The 17683-nt window shown below is 42.3% G+C and overlaps 1 protein-coding gene across 3 annotated transcripts in view; it reads left to right on the forward strand.

The window, feature by feature from the left end:
• The first annotated feature begins 2991 nt into the window (after positions 1–2991).
• Positions 2992–17683, forward strand: part of antxr1b (ANTXR cell adhesion molecule 1b) — a 46687-nt gene continuing 31995 nt past the window's right edge. Inside the window, exons 1-2 of one of the 3 annotated variants that reach the window (XM_036977388.2) lie at positions 2992–3288; positions 3384–3559. In XM_036977388.2, the coding sequence (XP_036833283.2) occupies positions 3405–3559 (155 nt within the window). In that variant the 5' untranslated portion in view covers positions 2992–3288; positions 3384–3404. The remainder of the gene's footprint in view (positions 3289–3383; positions 3560–17683) is intronic. The other 2 variants (XM_090234716.1, XM_036977390.2) reach the window with 2 other exon arrangements.

Here is a 17683-nt window from a genome sequence, read left to right on the forward strand (position 1 = left end):
CTGGAGTGGCCTAGCCAGTCTCCAGATCTCAACCCCATAGAAAATCTTTGGAGGGAGTTGAAAGTCCGTGTTGCCCAGCAACAGCCCCAAAACATCACTGCTCTAGAGGAGATCTGCATGGAGGAATGGGCCAAAATACCAGCAAAAGTGTGTGAAAACCTTGTGAAGACTTACAGAACATGTTTGATCTTTGTCATTGCCAACAAAGGGTATATAACAAAGTATTGAGAAACTTTTGTTATTGACCAAATGCTTATTTTCCACCATAATTTGCAAATTCATTAAAAATCCTACAATGTGATTTTTCTGGGTTTTTTTTCTTCTCATTTTTTCATCTCATCTTTTTAAGAGGGAGAACTTGCACAACTGGTGGCTGACTAAATACTTTTTTTGCCGCACTGTATAGTAACCTACTTGCATGTATTCCTTATGTATATACAGTTAAAGTCGGAAGTTTACGTACACTTAGGTTGGAGTCATTAAAACTAATTTTTCAACCACTCCACAAATTTCTTGTAAACAGACTATAGTTTTGGCAAGTCAGTTAGGACATCTACTTTGTGCATGACACAAGTCACTTTTCCAAAAATTGTTTACAGACAGATTATTTCACTTATAATTCAAAGTATCACAATTCCATTGGGTCAGAAGTGTACATACACTAAGTTGACTGTGCCTTTAAACAGCTTGGAAAACTCCAGAAAATGATGTCATGGCTTTAGAAGCTTCAGACAGGCTAATTAACATCATTTGGAGGTGGAGGAGTACCTGTGGATGTATTTCAAGGCCTACCTTCAAACTCAGTGCCTCTTTGCTTGGCATCATGGGAAAATCAAAATATATCAAATATTGTAGACCTCCACAATTCTGGTTCATCCTTGGGAGCAATTTCCAAACACCTGAAGGTACCACGTTCATCTGTACAAACAATAGTACGCAAGTATAAACACCATGGGACCACGCAGCCATCAAACAGCTCAGGAAGGAGACGCGTTCTGTCTCCTAGAGATGAACATACTTTGGTGGAAAAAGTGCAAATCAATCCCAGAACAACAGCACAGGTTGTTGTGAAAATGCTGGAGGAAACAGGTACAAACGTATCTATATCCACAGTAAAACAAGTCTTATATCGACATAACCTGAAAGGCCGCCCAGCAAGGAAGAAGCCACTCATCCAAAACCGTCATAAAAAGCCAGACTACGGTTTGCAACTGCACATGGGGACAAAGATCGTATGTTTAGTAGAAATGTCCTCTGGTCTGATGAACTGCTTGGCCATATTGACCATCTTTATGTTTGGAGGAAAAAGGGGGATGCTTGCAAGCCGAAGAACACCATCCCAACCGTTAAGCATGGGGGTGGCAGCATCATGTTGTGGGGGTGTTTGCTGCAGGAGGGACTGGTGCACTTCACAAAATAGATGGCATCATGAGGAGGGACAATTATGTGGCTATATTGAAGCAACATCTTAAGACATCAGTCAGGAAGTTAAAGCTTGGTCGCAAATGGGTCTTCCAAATGGACAATGACCCCAAGCATACTTACAAAGTTGTGGCAAAATGGCTTAAGGACAACAAAGTCAAGGTATTGGAGTGGCCATCACAAAGCCCTGACCTCAATCCTATAGAATATTTGTGGGCAGAACTGAAAAAGCGTGTGCGAGCAAGGAGGCCTACAAACCTGATTCAGTTACACCAGCTCTGTCAGGAGGAATGGGCCAAAATTCACCAAACTTATTGTGGGAAGCTTGTGGAAGGCTACCCAAAACTGTTGACCCAAGTTAAAAAGTTTAAATACAATGCTACCAAATACTAATTGAGTGTATGTAAACTTCTGACCCACTGGGAATGTGATGAATGAAATAAAAGCTGAAATAAATAATTCTCTCTACTATTATTCTGACATTTCACATTCTTAAAATTAAGTGGTTATCCTAACTGACCTAAAACAGGGAATTTTTACTGGGATTAAATGTCAGGAATTGTGAAAACTGAGTTCAAATGTATTTGGCTAAGGTGTATTAAACTTCCGACTTCAACTGTATGTTGGATTATATGGTTTTATTTTATGTTGTGTATTTTGGATGTGTTTCAGATTATTTTGTGCCCAATAGAAGTCAGTGCTGTCTTATTCAATAGAAATGAATGGTAAATAATGTATTGTATCATTTTGCAGTCACTTTAATTGTAAATAAGAATAGAATATGTTTCTAAACACTTCTGTATTCATGTGGATGCTATCATGATTACAGATAATCCTAATTGAATCATGCATTTAAAAAAAATGCTAACCTCCTTTGTTATTGTAATGGTGAGAGGTTAGCATGTCTTGGGGGTGTGATGTGCTTCTGTAACTTTCTCACTTATCATTATTCACGATTCATCAGGATTATTCGTAATCATAGTAGCATCCATATCAATGTAGAAGGGTTTAGAAACATATCGAACAACATAATTAGCACCCTTAGGTTAGTCAATGCATATGATTAAAATAACATTTATGTAGAAAACAAGATTATGTTCTTATTAATGATCTGTGTCTTTGAGTGTGTAACAAGTTAAACCTGTAATCACTACAACCTATTGGAAAGCAATGGCTTTTACCAATTTAGCCAGATTTGATTGATTGTGACAGGTTTAAATTAAACTGCTGCTACTGACTAGTTCCAGTGTACGATAGATGTGTTGCTTCAAAACATGTGAAGCAACAAATATGAAAGACTTATCCACTAAAACATTTGCATAATTTAACATATTGTACATCAGACAGGATTTGTTACAAGTTTTTGCTGTTATAAACTTTACATAAAGTTTTTTGAAAAGTGTGCTAATGTGTTTTAAAATGAAAAGGAACAAGAGACTGAAGGGGAATCATGATCAGTGTAGTCATATCACACCTACCACTAAGTGGCGCTATTGCTGATGTAGGGAACAGTCAAAAACACTTTTTTTAAAGAAAGACAAAAGAAAGAGAGAAAGGAAAAAGTAATGAGGGACAAAAGTGTATCCCCTCTGCCAGTGTGTGTGTGTGTGTGTGTGTGTGTGTGTGTGTGTGTGTGTGTGTGTGTGTGTGTGTGTGTGTGTGTGTGTGTGTGTGTGTGTGTGTGTGTGTGTGTGTGTGTGTTTGAGAGAGGGAGTGTGTTTGTCCTGGAACAGCTCTTCCTGATTCAGGCCAAGCAGCTCCACTTCCCGTCTCCCAGCACAGGACTGCTGCTGTGGAGGAGATGGGACGCTGATCCAGACTGGGAATATTTCATTCCTGGAATCTTACATTTTAGAGCATTGTGAGGTACTGGGGAACACAGGAACTACTTTAAACAATCTGAAAGGAGATCATTTGGACTTGCTCTGGATTTTTTTTATGTGTTAATTTTGTCGTTGCAGCCTTCTCCTGAAGCTGGAATAATGTCTCTGTGCAGTTGCAGGCAGGCCATGCTTGCAGCAGAGATCTGCACACTGATGGCCATTCTGGTGGCAGGCACTGCAGGACAAAGCCCTGACAGGAGGGAGGCAGGGTCCTCCTGCTATGGGGGGTTTGACCTTTACTTCGTTTTGGACAAGTGAGTGTGCTCCTCTGTCTTCTTGCAAGCTCCCAGTCTCACCTTACTGTAGAAGCATCCATAGCGGCTCTGTAAGATTCTGCTTCCTTTTAGTCCCAGGAAGTCACCTGTTTCTGGCCGTTTCTCTGCATTCTTTTCAATTTTACCCAGATAAATACACTGAGCAATTACAATTTTCTTTACAAACTTCTCTAAACAAAAGGTAGTCTAATATTAATGTTTTGATAGCCAGATTAGCCATACTGTATTGCTCCAGGGCTAATTGGAAATGTGTTAGTGTGTTGGGGGGGGGGGGGGGGGGCTAAATCTGAGGAAGTAAATAAAGTTCCTCAGCTTCCCCACCTGCTCTATCACGAGGCTTCATACATTTCTACAGGAAAATGGAAAGTAGAAATGGAAAAAACTGCCAACTAAACATATCTATAAACTTGTCGTGCTCTTATTGGCCTTAGAATAAGTTAGTGCTGTCTTATTCAATAGGCATCCTCTTGTGAGCAGTCACACTATTCAGGATATTGGAAAGTTGCTTCGCAAACGAGATGTTTTTAGAACAAAATAGCCTCGCGAAACCATTAGTTCATATATTTTTGTTACAAGTTATTTGGATGCATATGGTACTTACCATAAAAATAACAATAAAAAAAAAAGTTAAAGTCAGCTCTTGAAACTGCAAAAGCAACCACATCAGTTAGGAAGTGGCAAAACAGTGCATTGGTACGTTAGATTTGCTTTACTACTTTACCGTTCATCTCTCAGAGCAAATTCAAATCATTCAGATGGAATGTTCTATGGATCACATGCAGTATTTCACACACTTTAATCATAATACAGTATGCATGTGTGTGACTGTGTTCATAGAGCCTGCAGGACAATGAATGGTAGGCTCCTTCACTTCCCTTTCATAGTGTAATGTGGAGTGAGTTGGGAGAGCTCCTGTCTTTCTCTAGACCCCAACCCCCTCTCCATGTCTGTCTGGTCTGCAGAACCCTTTCACCATTAGGCCCAGATGTTCCAAAGCTCCAGAGTTTCTGGCAGCTGTGTCAGAACTGGGACTCATATCACAGTACGGAGGATGGAAAAATGGGAGGGAAGCAAAGGGAGGAAGAGAAAGAGAGGTGGAGAGAGAGAGAAAAGGAGAGATCTTTTGATTCATCCTTTCCAATCAATGTATTCAGACTTTCAAGAAACAACATCTTTGAAGTATTTAATTAAACGGATCCAGAAAATATGTGGGACATTCTATAACTATTCATATCTGCAGTATTGCTATTGTGTCAGTCGGAATCGGCCAATCACTCAAAACCTCTGGCACATCTGTGGGCTTATAGAAAAAGGCACGTGTTGCGATCCATCCATCCATGCATTGCTCTATGTGCCATACTTTTCAAGTCTAAAGTGTTCACATCTCAAAGTCGCAGGGACATTATCCTATTTGACTGGTGTTTTGGAAAATGCTGTGCTCACTTTGTGCTGCACCAGTGAATAATCATCTGAATAATATTTTTTCCTTAATGCTGTCCAAACTACTCCCCATTTTAAAAGGTCCCTGCTTTTGTGACTGCACTAAAAAAACATATTTCTATGAAAACGTATTACATTAGTGCACACTTTTTCTCATTCTCTTGCTCTCTTTCGCTCCCACACACACACACACACACACACACACACACACACGCACACGTACACACACACACACACACACAATCCTCTTTCTGCTGGTTCTGCAGGGCAAAGATCATCTCTTCACTCAGACTAACTTTGATGTGATTCTGAAAAGATGCCTGATAGAAGTAAATCATAATGACATTTGTATAACATGCATTCAAATGAACACCCCAAAGAGGATAAAGGATTATTCCACCACGTCTCTTGTCGAAATGAAAAAAGCTAAGGAAGTACACAGTATTCTCAGAGGTGTCAGTAAAAGTGGGGGGGAAACGATATTGATTTGCTCTGTGGTTTTATCGGTAACATTGTCATTACAGAGTTTCTCTTGGTTTCTTTCTTTCTCTATCACCCCAGATATGGTATATAATTGTATAGAGTTCTCTTTTTTATTTTAATGCATCTGTTTCTGCTCTCTGGCCAACTCCTTATGACATTAAGATGTTCTATCAACAAATATGTCTGAATAAGCAGTAAGCAGGCCCAGGTAGACTTGAAGATAAAATTATCCATGGCAAGTGTATCAACATGCTTACATGCTTAGATGCTTGTGACTACTGCATGAGTTGAAATTGCATTCATCTCAGAATGCAGAATATTGAATGAACTGACTTCTGGCCTGCTTAAAGGCCCAGAGCAGTCAAAAACTAAATTGTCCTGTATTTTATATATATTTCCAACCTATGAGGTTGGAATAACACTGTGAAAATTGTGATAATGCCCTTTTAGTGTAAGAGCTGTTTGAAAATATGACCTTTACTCAAGTAGGAGTTTGCTGGGTGACTTTCACTTTTACTTGAGTAATTTTCTATTAAAGTATCTTTACTTTTACTCAAGTATGGGAGTTGGTACTTTTTCCACCACTGGCCGCAGTTATTGTAAAGTTTTACCCAGCAAATATAAATTTTATGTGATTGAACTATGTGATATTTGGCTATTCTGTTTTCATACATCATCTGAGTGATCTAACCAAATATAGTTAGCTAAAAGAAGAATACAATTTGACCCATTCTGAGACTTTGGCTTTTAGATGAACGTTAACCTAATTTACACAGACAAAGTAAATAGCAAAAAATCCTAGGTCTTTAAATATGTCATAACCAAGAATGCTAATGCTAGCTAGCTCGCTATCTTGTTCACTTGCTGACGTTAGCTTAGCTAATGTTGTTAGCTAACCCAGATCACAGACATTAAAACCAGTAGATACTGATAGCGCTGACGTTATCCATGTATTCCTATGGAAAACTCTCAATGGTGCAGAAGCCGGAAGTATTTCAATTTGAAGCGTGCCATATTGCTGAATGGGGCTGAATGGCACCAAAACAATCGCTATGGATAATGGTTCAAATGTCTGTAACTAGCAAAGGATCATGGTCGATGTAGTCGTTTTCATGTTGCCTGAGAAAGTCTTATTGTCTATGGATCCTCCTCTTAGCCTGCCAGCCCATGATTGTCTGTGTCAGCACATGGTCCTGCATTATGACAAATGTAGTAGTCAGAATGGATCACTATGTAATGAAATATCTTGATTTCTAGCAAACTTTTAAAATAATTTACTGTGGAGATCGAACTTGATCATAATATACCAATTTTAAAGGGCAAAACGTCTGTATAAAACATTTTTGTTTGGCCGTTCTAGCCATTGTAATTTACATAGGCTTTCTATGGCAGACCATGGCTTTTGGCACTGCTAGGTTGCTATATAGTAGCCGACCAGCAGAGTTCATGACTCCACGCTCCAGACTGGGGGCACTGGGGGCCTGGCCCGGATACCTTGCATGGCTAGCTAGTTAGCCACCAACACACATAGTGACAATGACATGCTAGCCACAATAATGGCTAATATCAATGGGTGGTAGTTAGCCATGTAGCTATCTAGATAACTTAGCTGCAAGGATAGCTAGCTAATGTTAGCATGCTAGACAACAAGGCTACTAGCTGCAACCTAAAACAAATATGTGTTTTATTTACACTTTCTTATCTTGTGAATGTAGCCTAATGCAAGGATTGCGTCGAGACGGATGGCAAGTGCCTGTCAGGCTCAAAGGCTGCCCCCGAACTCCTGTCATGGACGATTTGTATAGCCACAATTTTTTTTGCAATGCATCAGTGTGATAACTTCCCCGCCAGCTCATTGCCAACACTGTAGCCTATTTAATAGCAATTCGGCAAGAAAGAGGATCAATCAATGCTTCCCACCTCGAATAGGCCTATGCCTATTCATATTTACAAATTGTTTCAAACTATGTCGCTGTTCACGGTCAATATATAGCTATAGGCGGCTCGTTTAAGAGCTAGAGAGAGGGGGAAGAGATAGGCGAGTTGCCAGCTGAGATATGTGAATTATAAGAAAGGAACAGTGAAATATCCGTTGGAGTTTAGGCTACCCTTAAGTGGTTGCACAGATTTCGATTTTATCACAACTATAGTTGAAGTCGGAAATTTACATACACAAATTTCTTGTTAACAAACTATAGTTTTGGCAAGTCGGTTAGGACATCTACTTTGTGCATGACACAGTAATTTGTCCAACAAATGTTCACAGACAGATTATTTCACTTATAATTCACTGTATCACAATGCCAGTGTTTCAGAAGTTTACCTACACTAATTTGACTGTGCCTTTAAACAGCTTGGAAAATTCCAGAAAATAACATCATGGCTTTAGAAGCTTCTGATAGGCTAATTGACATCATTTGAGTCAATTGGAGGTGTACCTCAAGGCCTACCCTCAAACTCAGTGCCTCTTTGCTTGACATCATGGGAAAATCTAAAGAAATCAGCCAAGACCTCCGTAAAAAATGCCGTCATACCGCTCAGGAAGGAGACGCGTTCTGTCTCCTAGAGATGAATCAATCCCAGAACAACAGCAAAGGACCATGAGAAGATGCTGGAGGAAACAGGTACAAAAGTATCTATATCCACAGTAAAAATTAGTCCTATTTCGACTTAACCTGAAAGGCCGCTCAGCAAGGAAGAAGCCACTGCTCCAAAACTGACATAAAAAAGCCTGCACATGGGGACAAAGATCGTACTTTATGGAGAAATGTCATCTGGTCTGATGAAACAAAAATAGAACTGCTTGGCCAAAATGACCATCATTATGTTTGGAGGAAAAAGGGGGAGGCTTGCAAGCCGAAGAACACCATCCCAACCATGAAGCACGGGGTGGCAGCATCATGTTGTGGGGGTGCTTTGCTGCAGGAGGGACTGGTGTACTTCACAAAATAGATGGCATCATGAGGTAGGAAATTATGTGGATATATTGAAGCAACATCTCAAGACATCAGTCAGGAAGTTAAAGCTTGGTCGCAAATGGGTCTTCCAAATGGACAATGACCCCAAGCATACTTCCAGTTGTAGCAAAATGGCTTATGGACAACAAAGTCAAGGTATTGGAGTGGCCATCACAAAGCCCTGACCTCAATCCCATAGAATATTTGTGGGCAGAACTGAAAAAGCGTGTGCGAGCAAGGAGGCCTACAAACCTGTCTCAGTTACACCAGCTCTGTCAGAAGGAATGGGCCAAAATTCACCAAACTGTATAATATATAAGCTAGATGATTGTGATAATACATACATTCTTAGATTTATTTATTTTTTTATTTTTTTATTTCACCTTTATTTAACCAGGTAGGCTAGTTGAGAACAAGTTCTCATTTGCAACTGCGACCTGGCCAAGATAAAGCAAAGCAGTGTGAACAGACAACACAGAGTTACACATGGAGTAAACAATTAACAAGTCAATAACACAGTAGAAAAAAGGGGAGTCTATATATACATTGTGTGCAAAAGGCATGAGAAGGTAGGCAAATAATTACAATTATGCAGATTAACACTGGAGTGATAAATGATCAGATGGTTATGTAAAGGTAGAGATATTGGTGTGCAAAAGAGCAGAAAAATAAATAAATAAAAACAGTATGGGGATGAGGTAGGTGAAAATGGGTGGGCTATTTACCAATAGACTATGTACAGCTGCAGCGATCGGTTAGCTGCTCAGATAGCAGATGTTTGAAGTTGGTGAGGGAGATAAAAGTCTCCAACTTCAGCGATTTTTGCAATTCGTTCCAATCACAGGCAGCAGAGAACTGGAACGAAAGGCGGCCAAATGAGGTGTTGGCTTTAGGGATGATCAGTGAGATACACCTGCTGGAGCGCGTGCTACGGATGGGTGTTGCCATCGTAACCAGTGAACTGAGATAAGGCGGAGCTTTACCTAGCATGGACTTGTAGATGACCTGGAGCCAGTGGGTCTGGCGACGAATATGTAGCGAGGGCCAGCCGACTAGAGCATACAGGTCGCAGTGGTGGGTGGTATAAGGTGCTTTAGTGACAAAACGGATGGCACTGTGATAAACTGCATCCAGTTTGCTGAGTAGAGTGTTGGAAGCAATTTTGTAGATGACATCGCCGAAGTCGAGGATCGGTAGGATAGTCAGTTTTACTAGGGTAAGTTTGGCGGCGTGAGTGAAGGAGGCTTTGTTGCGGAATAGAAAGCCGACTCTTGATTTGATTTTCGATTGGAGATGTTTGATATGGGTCTGGAAGGAGAGTTTAGAGTCTAGCCAGACACCTAGGTACTTATAGATGTCCACATATTCAAGGTCGGAACCATCCAGGGTGGTGATGCTGGTCAGGCGTGCGGGTGCAGGCAGCGAACGGTTGAAAAGCATGCATTTGGTTTTACTAGCGTTTAAGAGCAGTTGGAGGCCACGGAAGGAGTGCTGTATGGCATTGAAGCTCGTTTGGAGGTTAGATAGCACAGTGTCCAAGGACGGGCCGGAAGTATATAGAATGGTGTCGTCTGCGTAGAGGTGGATCAGGGAATCGCCCGCAGCATGAGAAACATCATTGATATATACAGAGAAAAGAGTCGGCCCGAGAATTGAACCCTGTGGCACCCCCATAGAGACTGCCAGAGGACCGGACAGCATGCCCTCCGATTTGACACACTGAACTCTGTCTGCAAAGTAATTGGTGAACCAGGCAAGGCAGTCATCCGAAAAACCGAGGCTACTGAGTCTGCCAATAAGAATACGGCGATTGACAGAGTCGAAAGCCTTGGCAAGGTCTATGAAGACGGCTGCACAGTACTGTCTTTTATCGATGGCGGTTATGATATCGTTTAGTACCTTGAGCGTGGCTGAGGTACACCCGTGACCGGCTCGGAAACCAGATTGCACAGCGGAGAAGGTACGGTGGGATTCAAGATGGTCAGTGATCTGTTTGTTGACTTGGCTTTCGAAGACCTTAGATAGGCAGGGCAGGATGGATATTGGTCTGTAACAGTTTGGGTCCAGGGTGTCGCCCCCTTTGAAGAGGGGGATGACTGCGGCAGCTTTCCAATCCTTGGGGATCTCAGACGATATGAAAGAGAGGTTGAACAGGCTGGTAATAGGGGTTGCGACAATGGCGGCGGATAGTTTCAGGAATAGAGGGTCCAGATTGTCAAGCCCAGCTGATTTGTACGGGTCCAGGTTTTGCAGCTCTTTCAGAACATCTGCTATCTGGATTTGGGTAAAGGAGAACCTGGAGAGGCTTGGGCGAGTAGCTGCGGGGGGGGGGGAGCTGTTGGACGAGGTTGGAGTAGCCAGGCGGAAGGCATGGCCAGCCGTTGAGAAATGCTTGTTGAAGTTTTCGATAATCATGGATTTATCGGTGGTGACCGTGTTACCTAGCCTCAGTGCAGTGGGCAGCTGGGAGGAGGTGCTCTTGTTCTCCATGGACTTCACAGTGTCCCAGAACTTTTTGGAGTTGGAGCTACAGGATGCAAACTTCTGCCTGAAGAAGTTGGCTTTAGCTTTCCTGACTGACTGTGTGTATTGGTTCCTGACTTCCCTGAACAGTTGCATATCGCGGGGACTGTTCGATGTTAGTGCAGTCCGCCACAGGATGTTTTTGTGCTGGTCGAGGGCAGTCAGGTCTGGAGTGAACCAGGGGCTATATCTGTTCTTAGTTCTGCATTTTTTGAACGGAGCATGCTTATCTAAAATGGTGAGGAAGTTACTTTTAAAGAAAGACCAGGCATCCTCAACTGACGGGATGAGGTCAATGTCCTTCCAGGATACCCGGGCCAGGTCGATTAGAAAGGCCTGCTCACAGAAGTGTTTTAGGGAGCGTTTGACAGTGATGAGGGGTGGTCGTTTGACTGCGGCTCCGTAGCGGATACAGGCAATGAGGCAGTGATCGCTGAGATCCTGGTTGAAGACAGCGGAGGTGTATTTGGAGGGCCAGTTGGTCAGGATGACGTCAATGAGGGTGCCCTTGTTTACAGAGTTAGGGTTGTACCTGGTGGGTTCCTTGATGATTTGAGTGAGATTGAGGGCATCTAGCTTAGATTGTAGGACTGCCGGGGTGTTAAGCATATCCCAGTTTAGGTCACCTAACAGAACAAACTCTGAAGCTAGATGGGGGCGATCAATTCACAAATGGTGTCCAGGGCACAGCTGGGAGCTGAGGGGGGTCGGTAGCAGGCGGCAACAGTGAGAGACTTATTTCTGGAGAGAGTAATTTTCTAAATTAGTAGTTCGAACTGTTTGGGTATGGACCTGGAAAGTATGACATTACTTTGCAGGCTATCTCTGCAATAGACTGCAACTCCTCCTCCTTTGGCAGTTCTATCTTGACGGAAGATGTTATAGTTGGGTATGGAAATCTCAGAATTTTTGGTGGCCTTCCTGAGCCAGGATTCAGACACGGCAAGGACATCAGGGTTAGCAGAGTGTGCTAGAGCAGTGAGTAAGACAAACTTAGGGAGGAGGCTTCTGATGTTGACATGCATGAAACCAAGGCTTTTTCGATCACAGAAGTCAACAAATGAGGGTGCCTGGGGACATGCAGGGCCTGGGTTTACCTCCACATCACCCGCGGAACAGAGAAGGAGTAGTATGAGGGTGCGGCTGAAGGCTATCAAAACTGGTCGCCTAGGGCGTTGGGGACAGAGAATAAGAGGAGCAGGTTTCTGGGCATGGTAGAATATATTCAGGGCATAATGCGCAAACAGGGGTATGGTGGGGTGCGGGTACAGCGGAGGTAAGCCCAGGCACTGGGTGATGATGAGAGAGGTTGTATCTCTGGACATGCTGGTTGTAATGGGTGAGGTCACCGCATGTGTGGGGGGTGGGACAAAGGAGGTAACAGGGGTATAAAGAGTGGAACTAGGGGCTCCATTGTAAACTAAAACAATGATAACTAACCTGCACAACAGTATACAAGGCATATTGACATTTGAGAGAGACATACAGCGAGGCATACAGTAATCACAGGTGTTGAATTGGGAGAGCTAGCTAAAACAGTAGGTGAGACAACAGCTAATCAGCTAGCACAACAACAGCAGGTAGAATGGCGATTGATTAGGCAGAGAGGGTCGGATTAACTACACACAGAGCCTAAGTGCGGCTGGGGCCGACAGATAAAACATAAACAAGCAGAATGGATTACCGTGATTAATGGACAGTCCAGCATGCATCAGCTATGTAGCCAAGTGATCAGTGTCCAAGGGTCAGCGGTGGATGGGGCAGGGAAGCTGGACTGGCGAGTGTTATCCAGGTTAGAAAACTAACAATGACCAAATAGCTTGTAGCCAGTTAGCTGGTTAGCTTCTGGAGGTTCTTGAGTGTGTTCTAAAAATGTAAAGATAATAGCGGTTCCGTATCACATTGGGTGAGGCAGGTTACCTGAAGGTATAAACAAATTAAAAATCGAAAAGGGATAGAAAGTAAATATGGGTTCAGTGAGTGTTTGGGACGCGGCGATTCAGACGGTTAGCAGGCCTGTGCTAACAAGCTAACAGTTAGTAGACGGTGCTAAACACGGTAGCAGTTAGCGGACCGGGCTAAACAAGCTAGCAGTTAGCAGGCCGAATTTGCAAGCAAGGAGAATAGCAAGGGCTAGAGAGTTAGCCTTTGGGGACGTCGCGATGGGGGTATCTGTTTATTCCTCTTCATGCAGTGACATCGATGGACCGGTCGTGGGTCTGGATATTGTAGCCCAGGAGCTCAAAATGTTCCGTTTGCGATGGGAATCCGGGGATGAAAAATAAAATAAAATAATAAATAGGTCCGTTATGCTCTGGTTAGAGTCGCGTTGTTCGAACTGGCGAGAGCTTTCCGAGCTAAAGGTTAGCTGATGACCGGTTAGCTGAAGACCGCTAGCAATGTTTTGCTGAAGCTGGTAGTTCGTTGGCTAGCTTCAGTTGAGGGGTTCCAGGTCCGAAGTAAATATAAATACTTTAGGAAAAATAGCTACGTTGGGTGAGGCGGGTTGCAGGAGAGTATTTAGAAGAAGTTGAGGTTCAGCAAAAAGTTTTAAAGATATGTGAAGAAAAAAACGAAAACAAACGATATATACAAGGGACACGACACGACAATACGTCCTACTGCTACGCCATATTGGATATGGAGTACAGGGGATTGATGCATGTTGCATATAATTACCGTTAGAGTGCGTAATTGCCATGCGGTTTACATCAAATGCAACGGTGCCAAAATAATAACAACAGCAGAATATAGGCTACAGTTGCCAGCAGAGGACTTCTTTGTTACCTAAAATAAAGAAAATAGAATCAAAATTGAATGAGTAGACCTTGCCACAGTTGAGAGGCTTATGGTATTATAAAAGCCTGCAGATTACCAATATAGCGCAATGCTATTTTTTAAGACGCAGGTGTCACGCAGAGGTTAGTCAGGCGTTGGTATCAGGACATGTCAGTTAGACGTTCAATCCACAGGAGGTTGGTGGCACCCTAATTGTGGAGAACGGGCTTGGGGTAATGACTGGAGCGGAATCAGTGGAATAGTATCAAATACATCAAACACATGGTTTCCAGGTGTTTGATGCCATTCCATTTGCTCCGTTCCGACCATTATTATGAGCCATCCTCCCCTCAGCATTCTCCTGTGGTTTAATGGTAGGTGACAGTAGGTAGTTTGGCTCATTTTTGGCTCTTTTCACCCACCATATTCTAATTATTTTCACTTGCACACTGTAACTATTCACCTTCAGGTAATGGGCACTCAATCTAGTGGGCCACTGTAGGGTGTATACTTCTGTATACTTCTGGCCCTTCTTTGGACACTGTGTTAACAACACTCCAGGCAAGCTTCAATGCCATACAACTCTCCTTCCGTGGCCTCCAATTGCTCTTAAATACAAGTAAAACTAAATGCATGCTCTTCAACCGATCGCTGCCTGCACCTGCCCGCCTGTCCAACATCACTACTCTGGACGGCTCTGACTTAGAATACGTGGACAACTACAAATACCTAGGTGTCTGGTTAGACTGTAAACTCTCCTTCCAGACCCACATCAAACATCTCCAATCCAAAGTTAAATCTAGAATTGGCTTCCTATTTCGCAACAAAGCATCCTTCACTCATGCTGCCAAACATACCTTTGTAAAACTGATCGTCCTACCAATCCTCGACTTCGGCGATGTCATTTACAAAATAGCCTCCAATACCCTACTCAACAAATTGGATGCAGTCTATCACAGTGCAATCCGTTTTGTCACCAAAGCCCCATATACTACTCACCATTGTGACCTGTTCGCTCTCGTTGGCTGGCCCTCGCTTCATACTCGTCGCCAAACCCACTGGCTCCATGTCATCTACAAAACCCTGCTAGGTAAAGTCTCCCCTTATCTCAGCTCGCTGGTCACCATAGCATCACCCACCTGTAGCACGCGCTCCAGCAGGTATATCTCTCTGGTCACCCCCAAAACCAATTATTTCTTTGGCCGCCTCTCCTTCTAGTTCTCTGCTGCCAATGACTGGAACGAACTACAAAAATATCTGATACTGGAAACACTTATCTCCCTCACTAGATTTAAGCACCAACTGTGCAGCTCACAGATTACTGCACCTGTACATAGCCCACCTATAATTTAGCCCAAACAACTACCTCGTTCCCTACTGTAATTATTTTATTTATTTATTTATTTTGCTCCTTTGCACCCCATTATTTTTATTTCTACTTTGCACGTTCTTCCACTGCAAATCTACCATTCCAGTGTTTTACTTGCTATATTGTATTTACTTTGCCTCCATGGCCTTTTTTTGCCTTTACCTCCCTTATCTCACCTCATTTGCTCACATCGTATATACACTTGTTTATACTGTATTATTGACTGTATGTTTGTTTTACTCCATGTGTAACTCTGTGTCTGTAACTCTGTTGTATGTGTCGAACTGCTTTGCTTTATCTTGGCCAGGTCGCAATTGTAAATGAGAACTTGTTCTCAACTTGCCTACCTGGTTAAATAAAGGTGAAATAAAAAAATAATAAAAGGGTTATAATGGCCTGCAAAATAGAGGTGTTGTTGCGAATTTGCAGGGCAGGTTGACATGGGACACACAGGCTACACAAGCACAGCCCCCAGTCTCCAGAATCCCAATATTATTTGTTTTATTGGGTCTGCTCATGTAGACTACTAACCTACAGTCATTAGAAAGATAGTTGCCATAAGGTTGGAAATACTACTGTTAGTAAAGCACCATGAATAAAGTTGTTAAAGTTGAATAAAGTTGTTATTATAAACTTCCCTTTTGTCATATAAACCTATAGGTTGGATGTAGGGTCTTAATTTGAGACAGTTTTCAACAGCAGGAAAATAATCCTGCAGCGACAGGAAATGGTAATTATTATGTGGATTAGAATTCATATTTATTTAGAGGTTGATACATCTTTCATTAGGGCAAATCAAGTCTGATATTTTAAAGTGGAAATTACACACTTTAGAAGCCTTTTTAAACCTCATGCAGGAAAATTCTCAGCAACAAAAGAGTAATCAAATTAAGAGTCTACATCTGTAGCTGTTAGACTCTCTAAGATACTGTAGGCTATGCAAGGTGTTCGCTTAGGCTAAGCAGCAGAACGTTGTAGCGAATTTGAATGGCAGTCACAAGGACTCAAATGTATGGAGCGAGATACCTGCCAAAAGTTGAACGTACGTATCGTTAGGATCGTAAGAAACTCCCTACGTAATTGTTAGGATCGTAAGAAAACCCATGCGTGAAACATGAAACGTAAACGTAGCATTTAATCTATGAATGTACAAACACCATGTTCCGATTACGGACTAACATTTTAGGCTTGAACAAATCTTGTGTTGCAATTTTGACGTACAATAACACCTTACGGAGTTTTGGTAGTTTCATCTCACCAACAAACAAAACAAAATCCCCACATGGCCTTTCAGGAGTGCCTCGTGAACAATCATAACACAATATAAAAAAAATGTAAGCCAGGGAAAACGGAAAGAGGTATCCTGCACGTTTTCAAGTTAAAAGTCTCCATTTATTACTCCTCAGTTAAGTTTACATCACATTTAGGTAGCTAATGTAATGTATTTGTTTGCCAGCGCAAGTATAGGTAGTAATAACTGTATTATGCCTACAACAGTTCACTAGGTGTGTCTCTATAGCATGGGCATAATTATCTCTGGGTGACGTGGACATCCCCATGCATGCACCTTATCAAAATATGACTAATTAAACATGGCACCATCCCATTCTCTGGGCTCTGTCTGCAATCATAAACAGTAGTATCTACCAGGAATAATGAAACATATAATAGATGTTTGGTGAATCTATGAATTAGGTATGACCAATGGATTCTTTGCCACTCAAAATTGTTTTTTTTTTATAGATTATTTTCATATTTATTTCACCACTCAAAATCTTGCCAAAGCATAATCTGTAGGAGGGTTTAATATGAATTTATATGAATCGGGTCATGAACATATGAACTTTGAAATTAACAAGGGAGAGGTTAAACATAGTGTCACACCCTGATCTGTTTCACCTGTCCTTGACTCCACCCCCTCCAGGTGTCGCTCATCATCAGTGGTGTATTTATATGTGTGTTTTCTGTCTCTTTGTGCCAGTTTGTCTGGTTTGCCAAGTCATCTCTTAGCTCCTAGCCTGCCTTACGTCTTGTACTGTTCGGACTCTGACCCGGTTTATGAACTCTCACCTGTATCCGACCTGCCTTTTGCCTACCACTTGTGTTATAATAGGTATCGGAGCTCAACCATCTGCCACGTGTCTGCATATAGATCTCGCCTTGTGCCCTTATACATAGGCTAAATCTGGCATAAGCTTATTCCCACACTTTCCAATAACTCTGTTGCAGTGGTCTTGGGTAGTCTCCGTATAGGCTCCATCACGACACTGTTGCCCAGCTGAAGAGCTTGTGATCTCCGTGCAGCAACACAGTACTATGAGCCTTCGAAACAGCACCCCTCAGCCTCAGAAGATGCCCTTCTGGGGGCATGCATCAATAGAGTCATTATACTCTATTTGGGTAGTAGGCAAATATTAAAGTGCAGAGCGTGCATGATGCGTGCAACTCGTCATTCCAACACATTTGAACATTTAATTCATCCTTCATTTAGTTCAGTCAGTCAGTATGTCAGTCATTTGTCTGAGTTGCAATAGGAACTCAATCAAAGAGAAT

The sequence above is a fragment of the Oncorhynchus mykiss genome, chromosome 5 (assembly GCF_057628025.1).
Source record: "Oncorhynchus mykiss isolate SJ-2025 chromosome 5, ASM5762802v1, whole genome shotgun sequence".
In the NCBI taxonomy this organism is placed as follows: domain Eukaryota; kingdom Metazoa; phylum Chordata; class Actinopteri; order Salmoniformes; family Salmonidae; genus Oncorhynchus; species Oncorhynchus mykiss.